Source organism: Entelurus aequoreus, linkage group LG02, assembly GCF_033978785.1.
Source record: "Entelurus aequoreus isolate RoL-2023_Sb linkage group LG02, RoL_Eaeq_v1.1, whole genome shotgun sequence".
NCBI classification, from domain to species: Eukaryota; Metazoa; Chordata; class Actinopteri; order Syngnathiformes; family Syngnathidae; genus Entelurus; species Entelurus aequoreus.
Genome location: NC_084732.1, coordinates 29,059,591 through 29,072,712, shown reverse-complemented (window position 1 = coordinate 29,072,712; position 13,122 = coordinate 29,059,591). Strand labels below are relative to the sequence as shown.

Below are 13,122 nucleotides of genomic sequence, written 5' to 3'. Positions count from 1 at the left end.
TTATTGTTAGAAAAGCACAACAGTCAAACACTGATGACATCATAAAAGGGGTGACAGAGTTGACGGGGAATGATTTAGAGGAGGCAAACACAGACATGTCGTCGAATAAAGACACAGTGAAAAAAACACAATTGGACCCAGCTTTACTGTTTAAAGTCCCCGATTTATTTTAGGTCAAAATGTATTCATACAGCCCTTTAATTACATTTGTCTCAAAAGGCTTCAAAAACTCACAATGATATTCCCTGATTTAAACCCACAAAAAACTCAAAAGACCCCAGCTGGGGAAAAAGAAGAATCCTTGAGAATGGACCGCAGATGTAGGGAGTCGGAACCCCACCTTCCTTCCAGGGTGATTGCCTGCAATGGATGTCGACTGGGTATAATTATTGAATTGTTGGAGTCCAGTCCATCGGGAACCCAACAGATAGTCATAGAGGGATCTTATTGCGGTTGTGCCTTTTCCCTCTATACAATGACGGTGCGCTAACATGCGTCCCCTCATGTTGAGCCAATGTTCCATGTATCTAGCCATATAACATTTATCTGCCGTTTATTAGCCGATTAGCAAGACTAAAGTTGTCACACTTAAAGACAATACACTGGCTGTAGAAATTAATGGTGTATAATTGGTTCTGCAATCTTTCTATTGGTCACATGCTGGCAAACCAAAACCGGCAAGTATTATCCAACCCAGTTGATAAAGGAACATAGTGTAGGATTTGGCTTGCTGCAGCCTCGTCTCAGATGTCTGCCCTGTATTCGATCAGGAAATGTTTTTTACAAAAGAAAATGTTAAATAAAAACATTAGTACATTTCAACGGACAAATAGGAATATTTGTATAGGTTTTGAATTTTTCATGATGACCTTCCTCCCCTGACAGCATGCCAGTGAAGCAAGCCGTACTTAGTCCCATTATAGACTTATGTCAAATGCTAAGAAGTCTGTGTGTTACATTTACATCATGGCCCAAAAACATTAGAATTACTGCATGAATTTATTTAAAACAAGCTTTTCAAAACATAGCCTAGCTGACCTTTCAGTAGTAGCAGCCATAGCAGTTTGTTGAAATTCTTGCAGGAGTCTGCAAGTAAAGACTTGCAAGGTGAGCTGATAAGTTGAGTGAATCTCTCGTTTCACACTCAAGAACACTGAGTCGTGACATTGGGCTGTCATTCAATACTATGCTGAGATAGTTTTAGTGTCAGTATATCATCCGTTTAATGTTTTAGAGCAGAAAGTAGACATATTTGAACACAAACAAGCAGTTGACAGCGTAGCCATTTTGAATCCCCTGACACAGGCATGTTACAAAGTTTCCACCCTACTTGATATAGTGCAGCAATAAGCTGTAACTTTTAGCACTTTTAGACATCAAGAGAGCAGATGAACTCATGTAATCAATTTCAAACATGAAAATCTGAAGTGATAGCAGTAGGGTTGTTTCGGTCACGGTTTTATGCTGCCGTTTCCGATACTGATCATCCATTAGTGAAATTAGCCGATGCAATACCGATTATGTACTAACTGTACATTTTTCCATTTATATATGGTCAGTGATGTTGACAGTGTAACAATATCAACACAATATTCACTAAACTTTGTCCTCAGTCCTCCTGTGTCCAAGGAATGATTCCCGGAGTTTGTAAACTTTTTAACAAAAACAACAACAAAATGTATTTAGAAAAAAAAATTAAAAATAAATAAATATATATATATACGTATATATACATATATCTAATTAGTCATGAATCTATTATATACTGATATACCTCTGGTATCGACAACACCAATTTGTGCATCGATCCGCCCTCCTCTTACGTGCCTTCTGACTGTGACAATGCTGAAACACCAAAAGTTGTTGTTGTAACCTCACTCTAGACTTAATCTTCTTGTTAGTTTCCTGTTAATATCTGATTACTTTCTACTGTAACATGGTCCCATCTACACCTCTTAAAGTTTACTAAGCATGTATTTCTCGGTGTTGTTTTAAGCTAGCTTTGTTATTAACAGGCCTGCTCCTGGCTTGCTCTTGATGTGTAACACGTTTAGCCTCGTCTTCCAGTGATAAATGTACTTTATAATAATATATAAGAATCTTGAAAATGCAGTTCATTTTTGTACTGGAGGTGAATATTATTAACATGAGGGAGTGGCTCCACACTGTATATGGAGACACATGATTAGCTGCTAGCCGCTTGTCAGCCGGGAGATTCGAAATAAATAGTGTCAGTCAGATGCACTGTTTGTGATCAGCATTAAAGTCGGCAATGGCGATCACTTACTTCAAGAAAATCGTCTATCAATCGGCACGTCCATGGTCAGCAGAGGAATTGAGCCACATGATTTGCAAGTAAATTTGGTTAAAAACTATTAGTACATGTCATTTATAACATAAACCCTATATTTAGTCCATCACCATCATTATAAGCACCAATGTATGCACTGTTCTGTTTTGTTTGAGATTTTCTCTTTAAAAAAATGCAACAAAAAAGACAACTCTTGCTTTTGAATCCTTGTGCTTGAAAGCATAATGTATGTACAGTAATTAACATCAGGTCAGGTCAAGATAATTTTTTATTAACAGCTATGGCTGTAGGCAGCCTACCTGAGTCTCTCAACGCTACAAGATGGCAGTAGCTGCATTTGAAGTAACATGAGTCATTCATCAAAATTCATCAAAAAGCTAAAAAGACCAGGGGGCCGGACTTTTCCCTTTACTATTGGTCTTATTTTATATATTCCAGAAAACCAGCGTTCTCTATAGTAGTCATTTGATTTTGGTCTATATATTATGTCAGAGTTACAGGAGCGCTCAGATGTTTTCAAGGACCTTCTGCAAAAATGTAAGTCTTTTACAAGTTTTTTTAACTGAACTCACAGGCCACCAGTTGAATAACCCAAATGATGAAAAAGAGGGGCCTAAAATAGAACCTTGAGGAGCACCACTAGTATAACTAAAGAAGTTGAACAAAGGACTACTGACTGCATATGAAGTAAACAAGTTACGGCAACACCTTAGATACATAAAGCACATTATGAAAAAAACTTAAAGTGAACTTAAAGTGTGTCTGTAGGAACGCCTCAGTTATGTAAATCATACGTTTGGACCCCAGTGTTCTATGTCTGCTGGCAAGGGTAAAATGTCAATACAAGGATCTGTCAATGTGTTTACAGTTGTCCAAGTTCCTCTGTACAACAGAAGCCCTCTTGTGTTTTTAGGAATTCGCTGCAAAAATGTTTGTCTCCCAAGTTTTTAATTGCACTTAGGAGCCAGTATGGTGTCATTCCCGGACAGTTTTGGCCCCTGGGCCGTCAGTTGAATAGCACTGATCTAGCAGCTTTATCTAGCTCTGAAGCGCTTTAAAATGTTAGTTGCTTTGCTCGGCTGTTGTGAAATGTATGCATGTTATACATGTTTTTAGGTCTAAATTTTATCTTTTCAGCGTGCCATGTGTATGTTTACAGTATGTATCACCGGACTTTGTTCTTCTCCTGTTTACTTTATAGTACATCAAGCTGCCAGCTCCTACAGCCGAGTCGCCCAATGCTCTTCGCGTCTTCTCCTTCTACCTATCCAGCGATTGCAAAGACCAACCACAGGCCAGCTTTGACTGCATCCATCAATATGTTTCAAGGTATGCAGCTACAGTAGATGCAGCGGAAGCTGACTAAACTGATTTTGTTTCAATTTAGTGGCTATATTTCTCATAGGAATTTGACTATAAGAATAGCAACCAACAACTTTTTGCAGCTTTAACATTACTTAAGGGGCACCTCTTATGCAAAACCGTTTATTACCTATTGGTATCTATTTATATGTATTTGGGATCCACGTAAGTCCCGAAAATCTGAAATCAAACCCTGGAGGCAGATATTTATAAAACAATCTTGCCTTCCTTTGTACTTTCTCCAAACGATCCATTTGCGGCAATATAAAGATGGATTTTCCCAAAAGCTACTTTTAATGACTGAGTCAGGGCCTACTATTTATGGCAATAGAGGAGACAATGAAACGGTAAAAAAATAAGAGTTGATTGCCAGTGTGTGAATGATTTGTTAGCAATGTTAGCTTGATTTGTAGTGTAGCTTGTAGCTTTGCCTTCTAATGTAGGACAACAGCTTTACCAACCTTCGAGAATATAAAGATTGTTCTAAAAGCTACTTTTAAGGATAATATTAATGGGGCGACAGACATTGATATGTGGTCATTTGAAGCCTTTGTTCTGAAGTTTCTTCTTCATTTCCTTTTTGCTCGGGGTCTGACTCTGGCTAGTACATATATGGTGGGATGCGTCGCTGTTGCCATCTATGTTGCTCAAAAGTTAGAATACCATATTTTTCAGTACCTTGCGGAAAGCTTCTCACTCAAACAACAGTTATGGTTTGGGGACAAAGGTTCAGTCAGCGTGAGGCGTACATTTGCATCTAACAACTCTGCCTCTTAAAACGGCTTGATGAGCCAAAAAGTGGCTAGAAGATGGGTCTTATCAGCAAAACCTATGCAAAATTTTGACTAAAGAACCATCATTACATGCTGTGTAGACCAAAATGAGGTGTTTAAAATAGAAAAAAATCATAATATAACCCCTTTTGCTGTATTTTAATAGGCAACTTACATAAACTGTAGTTTAAAATATTTAAAAAATACGCTTACAGCCTCATTTGCTCTCCTTGGTGTAGCCTTAGTGAGTTGATATTTTGAAGACAAAGACGAGAAAGCGTGCAATCATGCATGGAAATAAAGGCAGGCTAGTGATTATGTGTGTGACGCATGAAAATGACTTTTGTCCTAAAATAGTTTTTGTAAGGCTTGCTGGCTAGACCCAAGCTGTAGTTTTTCCACTAGCTGAATCCTGGCCGCTATTCTTTTTTCTGCAACATGCATGAATGGCTATTGCCGTATACCGTCTGTGACATAACATACAGTAGGGTAACATAGGCCATCTTAGCCAGCTTCCACCGCAAAGCTGCTCTGAGGTAGCTCAACAGGACTTTGTCTTCACAGCTTTGACAGCTAAAATCCCCTGTGGCTCAGCAACTCTTTTGTATTTTTGATTCGCAGTGACGGCCGTGAACAGCTGGAAGGTCAAGGGGTCATCCAGGACAAGATCACAGTGTGCGCCACCGAGGACTCCTACCAGATGACCCGTGAGAGGATGTCTCAAGTGGAGAAGGATTGCTGGAGTCGCTCCGCCATCGAGATCAAACCGGGAGTCTCACACCCCAGTAAGTGTCGAACTACAACGAGCATGATAGCTTATTTAGGGCGCTGGCAGATTTCAGGAGTGCAGTAGTTAAATCATTGCATTAGTCGATTTGTTTGCCCTCTAAAACTGTTTTTCCCATATCAGTAGGGGTGTAACGGTACGTGCATTTGTATTGAACCGTTTCGGTACGGGGGTTTGGGTTCGGTTCAGAGGTGTACCGAACGAGTTTCCATACGAACATATTAAGTAGCCGCCTCTGCTTCCTTTTGCCTCTGTTTCTGTGAGTACTCTACACAGCACCCAGCATTGTCCCACCCACACAACCATCTGATTGGTTACAAACAGAGCGGTAACAGCCAATAAGCAGTGCGTATTTAGAGCGGTAACAGCCGATCAGCAGTGCATATTCAGAGCGCATGTAGTCAGTGCTTAGCGTTTAGCAGGTAAGCATCAGGCAGCGGACTCTCCCCAAATTATAATAAACATCTCCCAGTCAACTACTAGTAACATCACTATGAGCCCGTTGACCTTCTAGAAATATAAAAGGCAGCTCAGCTCGCTCGCAGTCCTGGCTTGAGGTGAAGGCTAATTCGCTTTTAGCGTAACGTTAGCTCATTTTGCTGTGTGTGTGTGTGTGTGTGTGTGTGTGTGTGTGTGTGTGTGTGTGTGTGTGTGTGTGTGTGTGTGTGTGTGTGTGTGTGTGTGTGTGTGTGTGTGTGTGTGTGTGTGTGTGTGTGTGTGTGTGTGTGTGTGTGTGTGTGTGTGTGTGTGTGTGTGTGTGTGTGTGTGTATATGTGTGTGTGTGTGTGTATGTGTGTGTGTGTGTGTGTGTGTGTGTGTGTGTGTGTGTGTGTGTGTGTGTGTGTGTGTGTGTGTGTGTTACGGACAGCAAAGCCCTGTCTGTCTGTCATTTCACTTTACCTTTTTCTGTGTTGATTGAGCTGTGTTGAAGCAGCAAAAATGGACATTATGTTAAATGAAGAGTTTCTGTCTCTGATAGTTGATATAATAATGTAAGTGCATCATTAAGCCTACATGAACTCCATGGTGTTCAGAGATGAATAGTCTCTCCTATTGCTATTGTACCATTTTTTCAGCTATAATTACATTAATCATTAGTAATGCAGCAGCCTAGTTTTGAATGGCAGGGTCCCTGCTATCACATGTTGATATAATATAACATTTACATAATAAATCAACTACAGGCTTCCCAAATGCTGTAATTAATTAAGCATGATGAGTTGACTTGAAACTGTTTATTGTTGCACTTTTTATATGTAGAAGAAAAGTTTTGTCATTTTATTTAATCTGAGCAACAACTTGAGGCAGTTTAATGTTGATTAACGTGGACAGAATTATTATAGTGTTCCCAATGTTAAAAGGATAAAGCCATTGTTTACAAATTTGGTAAATAAATAACCAACAAATGTATATTTTGTTGTTTTCTTACTGTACCAAAAATGAACCGAACCGTGACCTCTAAATCGAGGTACGTACCGTTATCGTTCACAATCATAATTAAACACATGACAACGGATGGATTTTTTTTTAACGCATTCTAACTTGTAAATAAAAGTCGGCTTATAAAAATAAATAAATAAACTTTTGATCGCATTTATTTGATATTTAGAATGCAAAAAAACAAAAAAAAACACCCATCAACATGTCTCTCATAATGATTGTGAACGATAGGCAAAATTCCCTCAAAAAAGTGTAGTTCCCCTTTTAAGGGGTCATATTATGATTTTTTTTTCTACATTTAAAACACTTCCTTGTGGTCTACATATCATTTAATGGTGGTTCTTTGGTCAAAATGTTGCATAGATTATGTTCTACAGACTGTTTTTTAGCCGCTTTCTGATCGTCTCTTCAGGATGCGTCGTTTTGTGGGCGGTCTTATTTACATGGCTCCACTTTGACTCCATCTTCTCCCTGTCATTCATGTTGTAGTTTTAGCACGTCTACTGACAGATAGAAGTTTGAACTATACAATAATTTGTATTAGAAATGGCAACAGAGGAAGATGCATGTGGATGTATCAGCAAATCTGCCCCACAACAAGGCTAGAGAAAAAGAAGCTTTTAAACTACATCGTCGAATTACAATGGCGGATTCACGAAAAATCACGTAGGGTAAATTTCTACCATATTAAATATATATAATCTGCTGACATCACCGGTGAGAAAAACGTCACAGGTTGTGCAAATTCCAAACGGCTCGTTTGGAAGAACTATGAAGGAAGGCAAAATTGTTTTATAAATGTGTCCGCAATGACTCCATGGCTTGATTTAAATTTTTCGGGGCTTGCACAGATCCCAAATACACAATAACAGGTACCATTAGGTAAGAAAAGATGGTTTTGCATAATAGGTCCCTTTTTAAGCTATCAAACAAAAATAGATTTGTAAACAAAAATAATGTATTCAAAATAATTGTTTTATTTGTGTTTGCATTTGGTGGCGGCTCCTTTTTTCGGTCCAAATGTTTCTTTTTGTGTTTACGAATCAACTTTAATCTTGTGGCGAAGCCTCCTCTGAAGACTATGTTCAAGCCTTTTTACTGGCCAGTCTAGTGATGGCGTGGCGAACGAGTACTTCCGCCCTCACAAGATTAGGGTCCTGTAATACTAAGCAGAATTTCTGTTTATTTAAGATACATTTGAGGGTTTAAGTCAGCATATGCAGTACTGAAAGCTGGTTAAAATCTTACCAAGATACGTCGCGTCAGTAATTTATGTGCTGGTGTTCTGGACCAGGGGTACTGCGGAAACAAGATCAGAGCCCAGGGTTTCCCCTCCACTGCCAAGATATCTGTGGTGGTGGGGGAGTGGTCACCATGACGTCATTGAGTAATTTGCATAATTTGCTATGATGACATGATTTTCTTTAAAAAGGCTCAAGAAATATATACATACATTTAAAACAAATCTGTTTTCATTAATTAGTATTAACACTTTTTTTTTATCGTTTTGCCATATTTTCAATTGTTGCTGCTTTTTGTACAATGTACTTTGTTGAGATTTTTTCAAGTATTCACGGACTTAATCACTTTTTTTAAATTAAAAACAACTAGCAACAAATGTAGCATCATCTTCTGGTGATATTATAAAATGTACTCGTGTTTAGAGACTACTTCAGTCTTTCGATGTCCCTGACGAAAGAAGAGAGCCGCAGCGAGCATGACGTCACACTTGCTTTGTGCTGTTGCTCTCGTTTATCCTCTTATCATTGGCACATTTTGTAGATGGCTGTCCGCGGGTATAGCTGCATCTATCCAATCACGTCCACATCGCAGACATGCTGACAACGCTCCAGACAATGGCGTGCATTTTGCGGTGATCAAAGTGTTTTTCCGGTGGTCAAGTTCCTGGTACATCAATTGTCAATAGTGTGCAAATAATAATACGACCAGCTAATGTTAATGTTTTATGTTTGTGTGGTTTGGATTTGATGTCAGTTTTTTCCATGTTTGCAAACACACCGTCCGTGCTTGAAAGGTGATTGGCGGAGAATGAGGAAGTGTTCTTTCTTCTGGGGGCTAAAATATATCCTATTACTTTAATTGGTTGTCAAGTGAAAAAACAAAACAACCAAATTTTCAAGGTGTGGTGGTAAAACAATGCTGTGGCGACGTGCCTCTTTCAATTACATTAAGGGGAAACCTTGGCGCCATTCGAAGTACCGCCCATAGACCAAAAGGAGATCAGAGGTATAAAAGTAACACTGATATGGTAACATTACACATTCATGTCATAGCTTATACACTATTGCCATCTAATGCCTTGAAATTGCAACTGCATGCAACATCTACTAGAGAACACTGATTTTCTAACAGTTTACAGCCCTATATTTACCAACTGTAGCCGTGTTTCCTATAGCATCTTTATGTTCTATATTAAAGTTAAAGTACCAATGATTGTCACACACACACTAGGTGTGGCGAAATTATTCTCTGCATTTGAACCATCACCCTTGATCACCCCCTGGGAGGTGAGGGGAGCAGTGGCCGCGCCCGGGAATCATTTTTGGTGATTTAACCCCCAATTCCAACCCTTGCTGCTGAGTGTCAAGCAGGGAGGTAATGGGTCCCATTTTTATAGTATTTATTGTAACCGATTATTTCCAAATTTAGTACACTGCTGTGTTGATCGTCTGCTGCCAATTCCGCCATTTTAGGTAAACACGGTCATGAAAAGACTAGATTATCCAAACTTAACCAATCAAATTATTATCCATCTTTTTAGTAGATTATCCCACATCCTCTGATTTACTTGGCAAAACCAGGGTATCCGTGGTGTCGTAAAAAGTCTTAAATCCAACAATTTGAATTTAAAGCCTTAACATGTCTAAAATTCTCCTAAAATCTCATAAAGGTCTTAAAAATATATTAACGTTACTTTTATTGAAAACATGCATAAACTTCAGTCTTGCCTAAATGTTTCGATTTTGAGGACGCTATAACGTAACTACAAAACGTAACTAAAGTAGGCTACCTGTGCTGCCCGGTCAGAAGTTATCGAGCACCACCAGCTAGCGTGCTCGTGCGTGCAGCGGTGTGTTGATTTAGCTTAGCATAGCAGCAGAGAAAACTTAACAAAAGCCCACAGCAACGCCAAATTACTTGCATAAGATGGTTAAGTGCAAGTTCAACTTTCAATTCCGGGCCTTAATTTTCCTTCATGTCTTTTGTAATTTTTTTGCCAGCCGTGATTAGCGAGGCACTGTCGGTAGCAGTCCCGCCCTTACTCACTTAAACAAAGATTGTAGATGCCTGACGAGGGATTACTCTGTTCATTTGCAGGCATGTGAAATGTCAGCGAAAACAAACATTCTCAAATATTCATGTTTGCATCAAAATATCACATTTGATTCTGCTAGTAAATGAACGTGTCCAGGTGCTGAGAGCAATGCACAGAGTGAAACCTTTTGTACTCTGTTTGAAATTTAAGAGACGAAGACAACAACACACAAACATGGCAATTTATCAATGCCAGCAAAATGTTCAAGTCAATGTTTTATTTATTGTTCAATTAATTGACCTATTATCGGCCCAGGCCGAACCATAAAGGGGAACTGCACTTTTTGGAGGGAATTCTGCCTATCATTCACAATAATTATGTAAGACAAGAATTCAGATGTGTTTTTTTTTTATTCCTACCCGTAAATAAATGCGAGCAAAAGTGCGCTTACAACGGAGCCTATTCCGCCCATAAAGCCCTTTAAATAGCCATCCAAAAACTGCCAACCATACTCCATTTACAATCTGTGACTTGAATATTAACCAACTATTAGTTATAATGTTATTATAAGCGCCAACGCAGACAAAATATTTATAGCGGCGCTATGATCACAGAGAGCTAACTAGCTTGTAAGGCTATGTTGACATTATTGGCTGGTGAGCTGGTTTCTCGCCTTGGTGCTCGGGAAAGTTTATTCTAGATCATAAATAAGGCCTCCCACCTATCGATGTGAAATGCGTCTTAAATCTTATACATTATGATCTTTAAAAAAGTCTTAAATGTGACTTATTGAAACCTGCAGAGACCCTGAAAACAAAAAAGAGCCGTAGGACGGAAAACACCCTCCTATATTTTGTGAGGGTGGAATTAATCAATTGCCACGCCATCATTCCAGACTTACCAATAAAAAAAAGCCTCTAACATGTTATTAGAGGAGGCCCTGCCCTCTAGTTTGAAGTAGATTTGCAACCCAAAATTTGAGACACAAACGAACAAAACCTAAGAGAATGCAAACAACTTTATTGTTTTATGAGAACAGTTTTGTAAAGATTTTTAAACAAGATTATCACTTAAGTTTTGTTTGCAAATCTTTTTTTTGTTTGTTTGATTGCATAAAAAGACACAAATTTACCTCCATACAATTTGGGCAGCGTGTGTCTTTAAAAGATTGTGTCACTAAATCTAAATTACATTTCAAAGTACTTCCTGAGTGATAACAGTAACTGACAGCTGTATATAATGATATACAGTACAGGAAACTATCAATCTGTATTTTTTTGTTTTTGGCATGTTGTGCGTTTAAATCAATGTTAGCGATCACGAACACATATTAATTATAACGTGCTGAGGCATCTTTTGCCATCTTCTTTTCTCTTATTAGTGTATATTCCTCCTCTCCAGCCTTCGCTGCTGTTATGCAATAGTTTCCTGGCAGGATTGTTAGACCCCCATGTCAGTACTGAGCTCCAGGCTCTCTTGCTCAAACTCTGGATGCTTCTTGACCAAGTTTAACCCATGTTGATTGTGTAACAACATGCTTTTTAAGGTGAAGATGGTTAAGGAGCATGCAGCACATGCACATCCATAGGTGCACTTTGTTTTTTCTCTATAGCCTTAGGTGCTCTTTGAACTACCCTGTAATGACATATGGCAAACTTATGGAAAATACACATATAGTGATTAATGGGTTACTATGCATTATTATTATATTGAATATAATAATAATGCATTCACAATATATTTGCAGTTGGTTAAAATTGAAAGCATCTGTTTCTATAATGTTGATTTTCTGTAACCTTTAAAGTGCAGATTAAGGTATAACTGGATTATCTCATACCGGAGCTCTCGGTGCGCCAACATGCCCATCCTGTACATTGCAGTGATCAGTGTGAGGGATTCACCTGGAGGACAAATAGCTGCCATGTGTTTTGGAGGCGGTGCTGCCACTTGTGCAGGGTTACACAATAAACATGTTGTTGATTTCAACTTTGACTGCTACATTTGACTAGTCGTGTTTTGAAAAAGGCATTGACTTTTGTGTAGTAAAAAGTTTTGACTCAACAACCTTTTAATGGATGAATACAATCCCTTTCAGGACAACCTAAAAATAACCTGCAAATAACTAAAAACTGTTTCCAAATACAGTATAATGAGTTGGACATTAAAATAATATTTTCCGAAGTCAACATGTAGCAAATAATATTTTTGTAAATGCACAGACAATGTTTTAATTAGCTTAAAACATTTTAGCTGTGATACAGGTGTAAGAAGAAGTGAACCACAAGTAAACGTATACCGTATTTTTCGGACTACAAGTCGCAGTTTTTTTCATAGTTTGGCCGGGTGTGCGACTTATACTCAGGAGCGACTTATGTGTGAAATTGTTAACACATTACTGTAAAATATCAAATAATATTATTTAGCTCATTCACGTAAGAGACTAGACGTATAAGATTTCATCGGATTTAGCGATTAGGAGTGACAGATTGTTTGGTAAACATATAGCATGTTCTATATCTTATAGTTATTTGAATGACTCTTACCATAATCTGTTACGTTAACATACCAGGCACGTTCTCAGTTGTTTATTTATGCGTCATATAATGCACACTTATTCAGCCTGTTGTTCACTATTTTTTATTTATTTTAAATTGCCTTTTAAATGTCTATTCTTGGTGTTGGGTTTTATCAAATAAATTTCCCCAAAAAATGCGATTTATACTCCAGTGCGACTTATATATGTTTTTTTCCTTCTTTATTATGCATTTTCTGCCGGTGCGACTTATACTCCGGAGCGACTTATACTCCAAAAAATACGGTATATGATTTCCGTGTTAAAAAAATAATGGAGTTGCCAAAAAAAATGTAATCCATCAGATGCGAAAAGCCGCGGAAATTGACGTAATAGGAATGAAATTCTGTCATCTTTTGTGTAGCCTCGGAACACCCACATTCTTGTATGGAATGCATTGTTTATTTATCTTTGCTATTTGGCCTCTTTGGAACCCAATGAGTATAAAAATAAAAAAAATTGAAAGTTGCCATTTGAACTTTTGTTTTGTTTTTAGCCATCTTGAATTCAACATGTGACGTGGTATACTCTTACTCTACCACTAGTTGGCAGTATAATGTCCTCATAAGTGAAAACCAGGGTCTTGTAGAGAAAATGTTG

The 13,122-nt window shown here is 38.3% G+C and overlaps 1 protein-coding gene across 1 annotated transcript in view; it reads left to right on the top strand.

Moving 5' to 3' along the window:
* LOC133632256 (RNA polymerase II elongation factor ELL2-like) overlaps positions 1-13,122 on the top strand; it is a 62,728-nt gene that overhangs the window by 31,896 nt on the left and 17,710 nt on the right. Inside the window, exons 3-4 of the mRNA XM_062024599.1 lie at positions 3,513-3,640; positions 5,068-5,231. Coding sequence (XP_061880583.1) covers positions 3,513-3,640; positions 5,068-5,231 — 292 coding nt within the window. The remainder of the gene's footprint in view (positions 1-3,512; positions 3,641-5,067; positions 5,232-13,122) is intronic.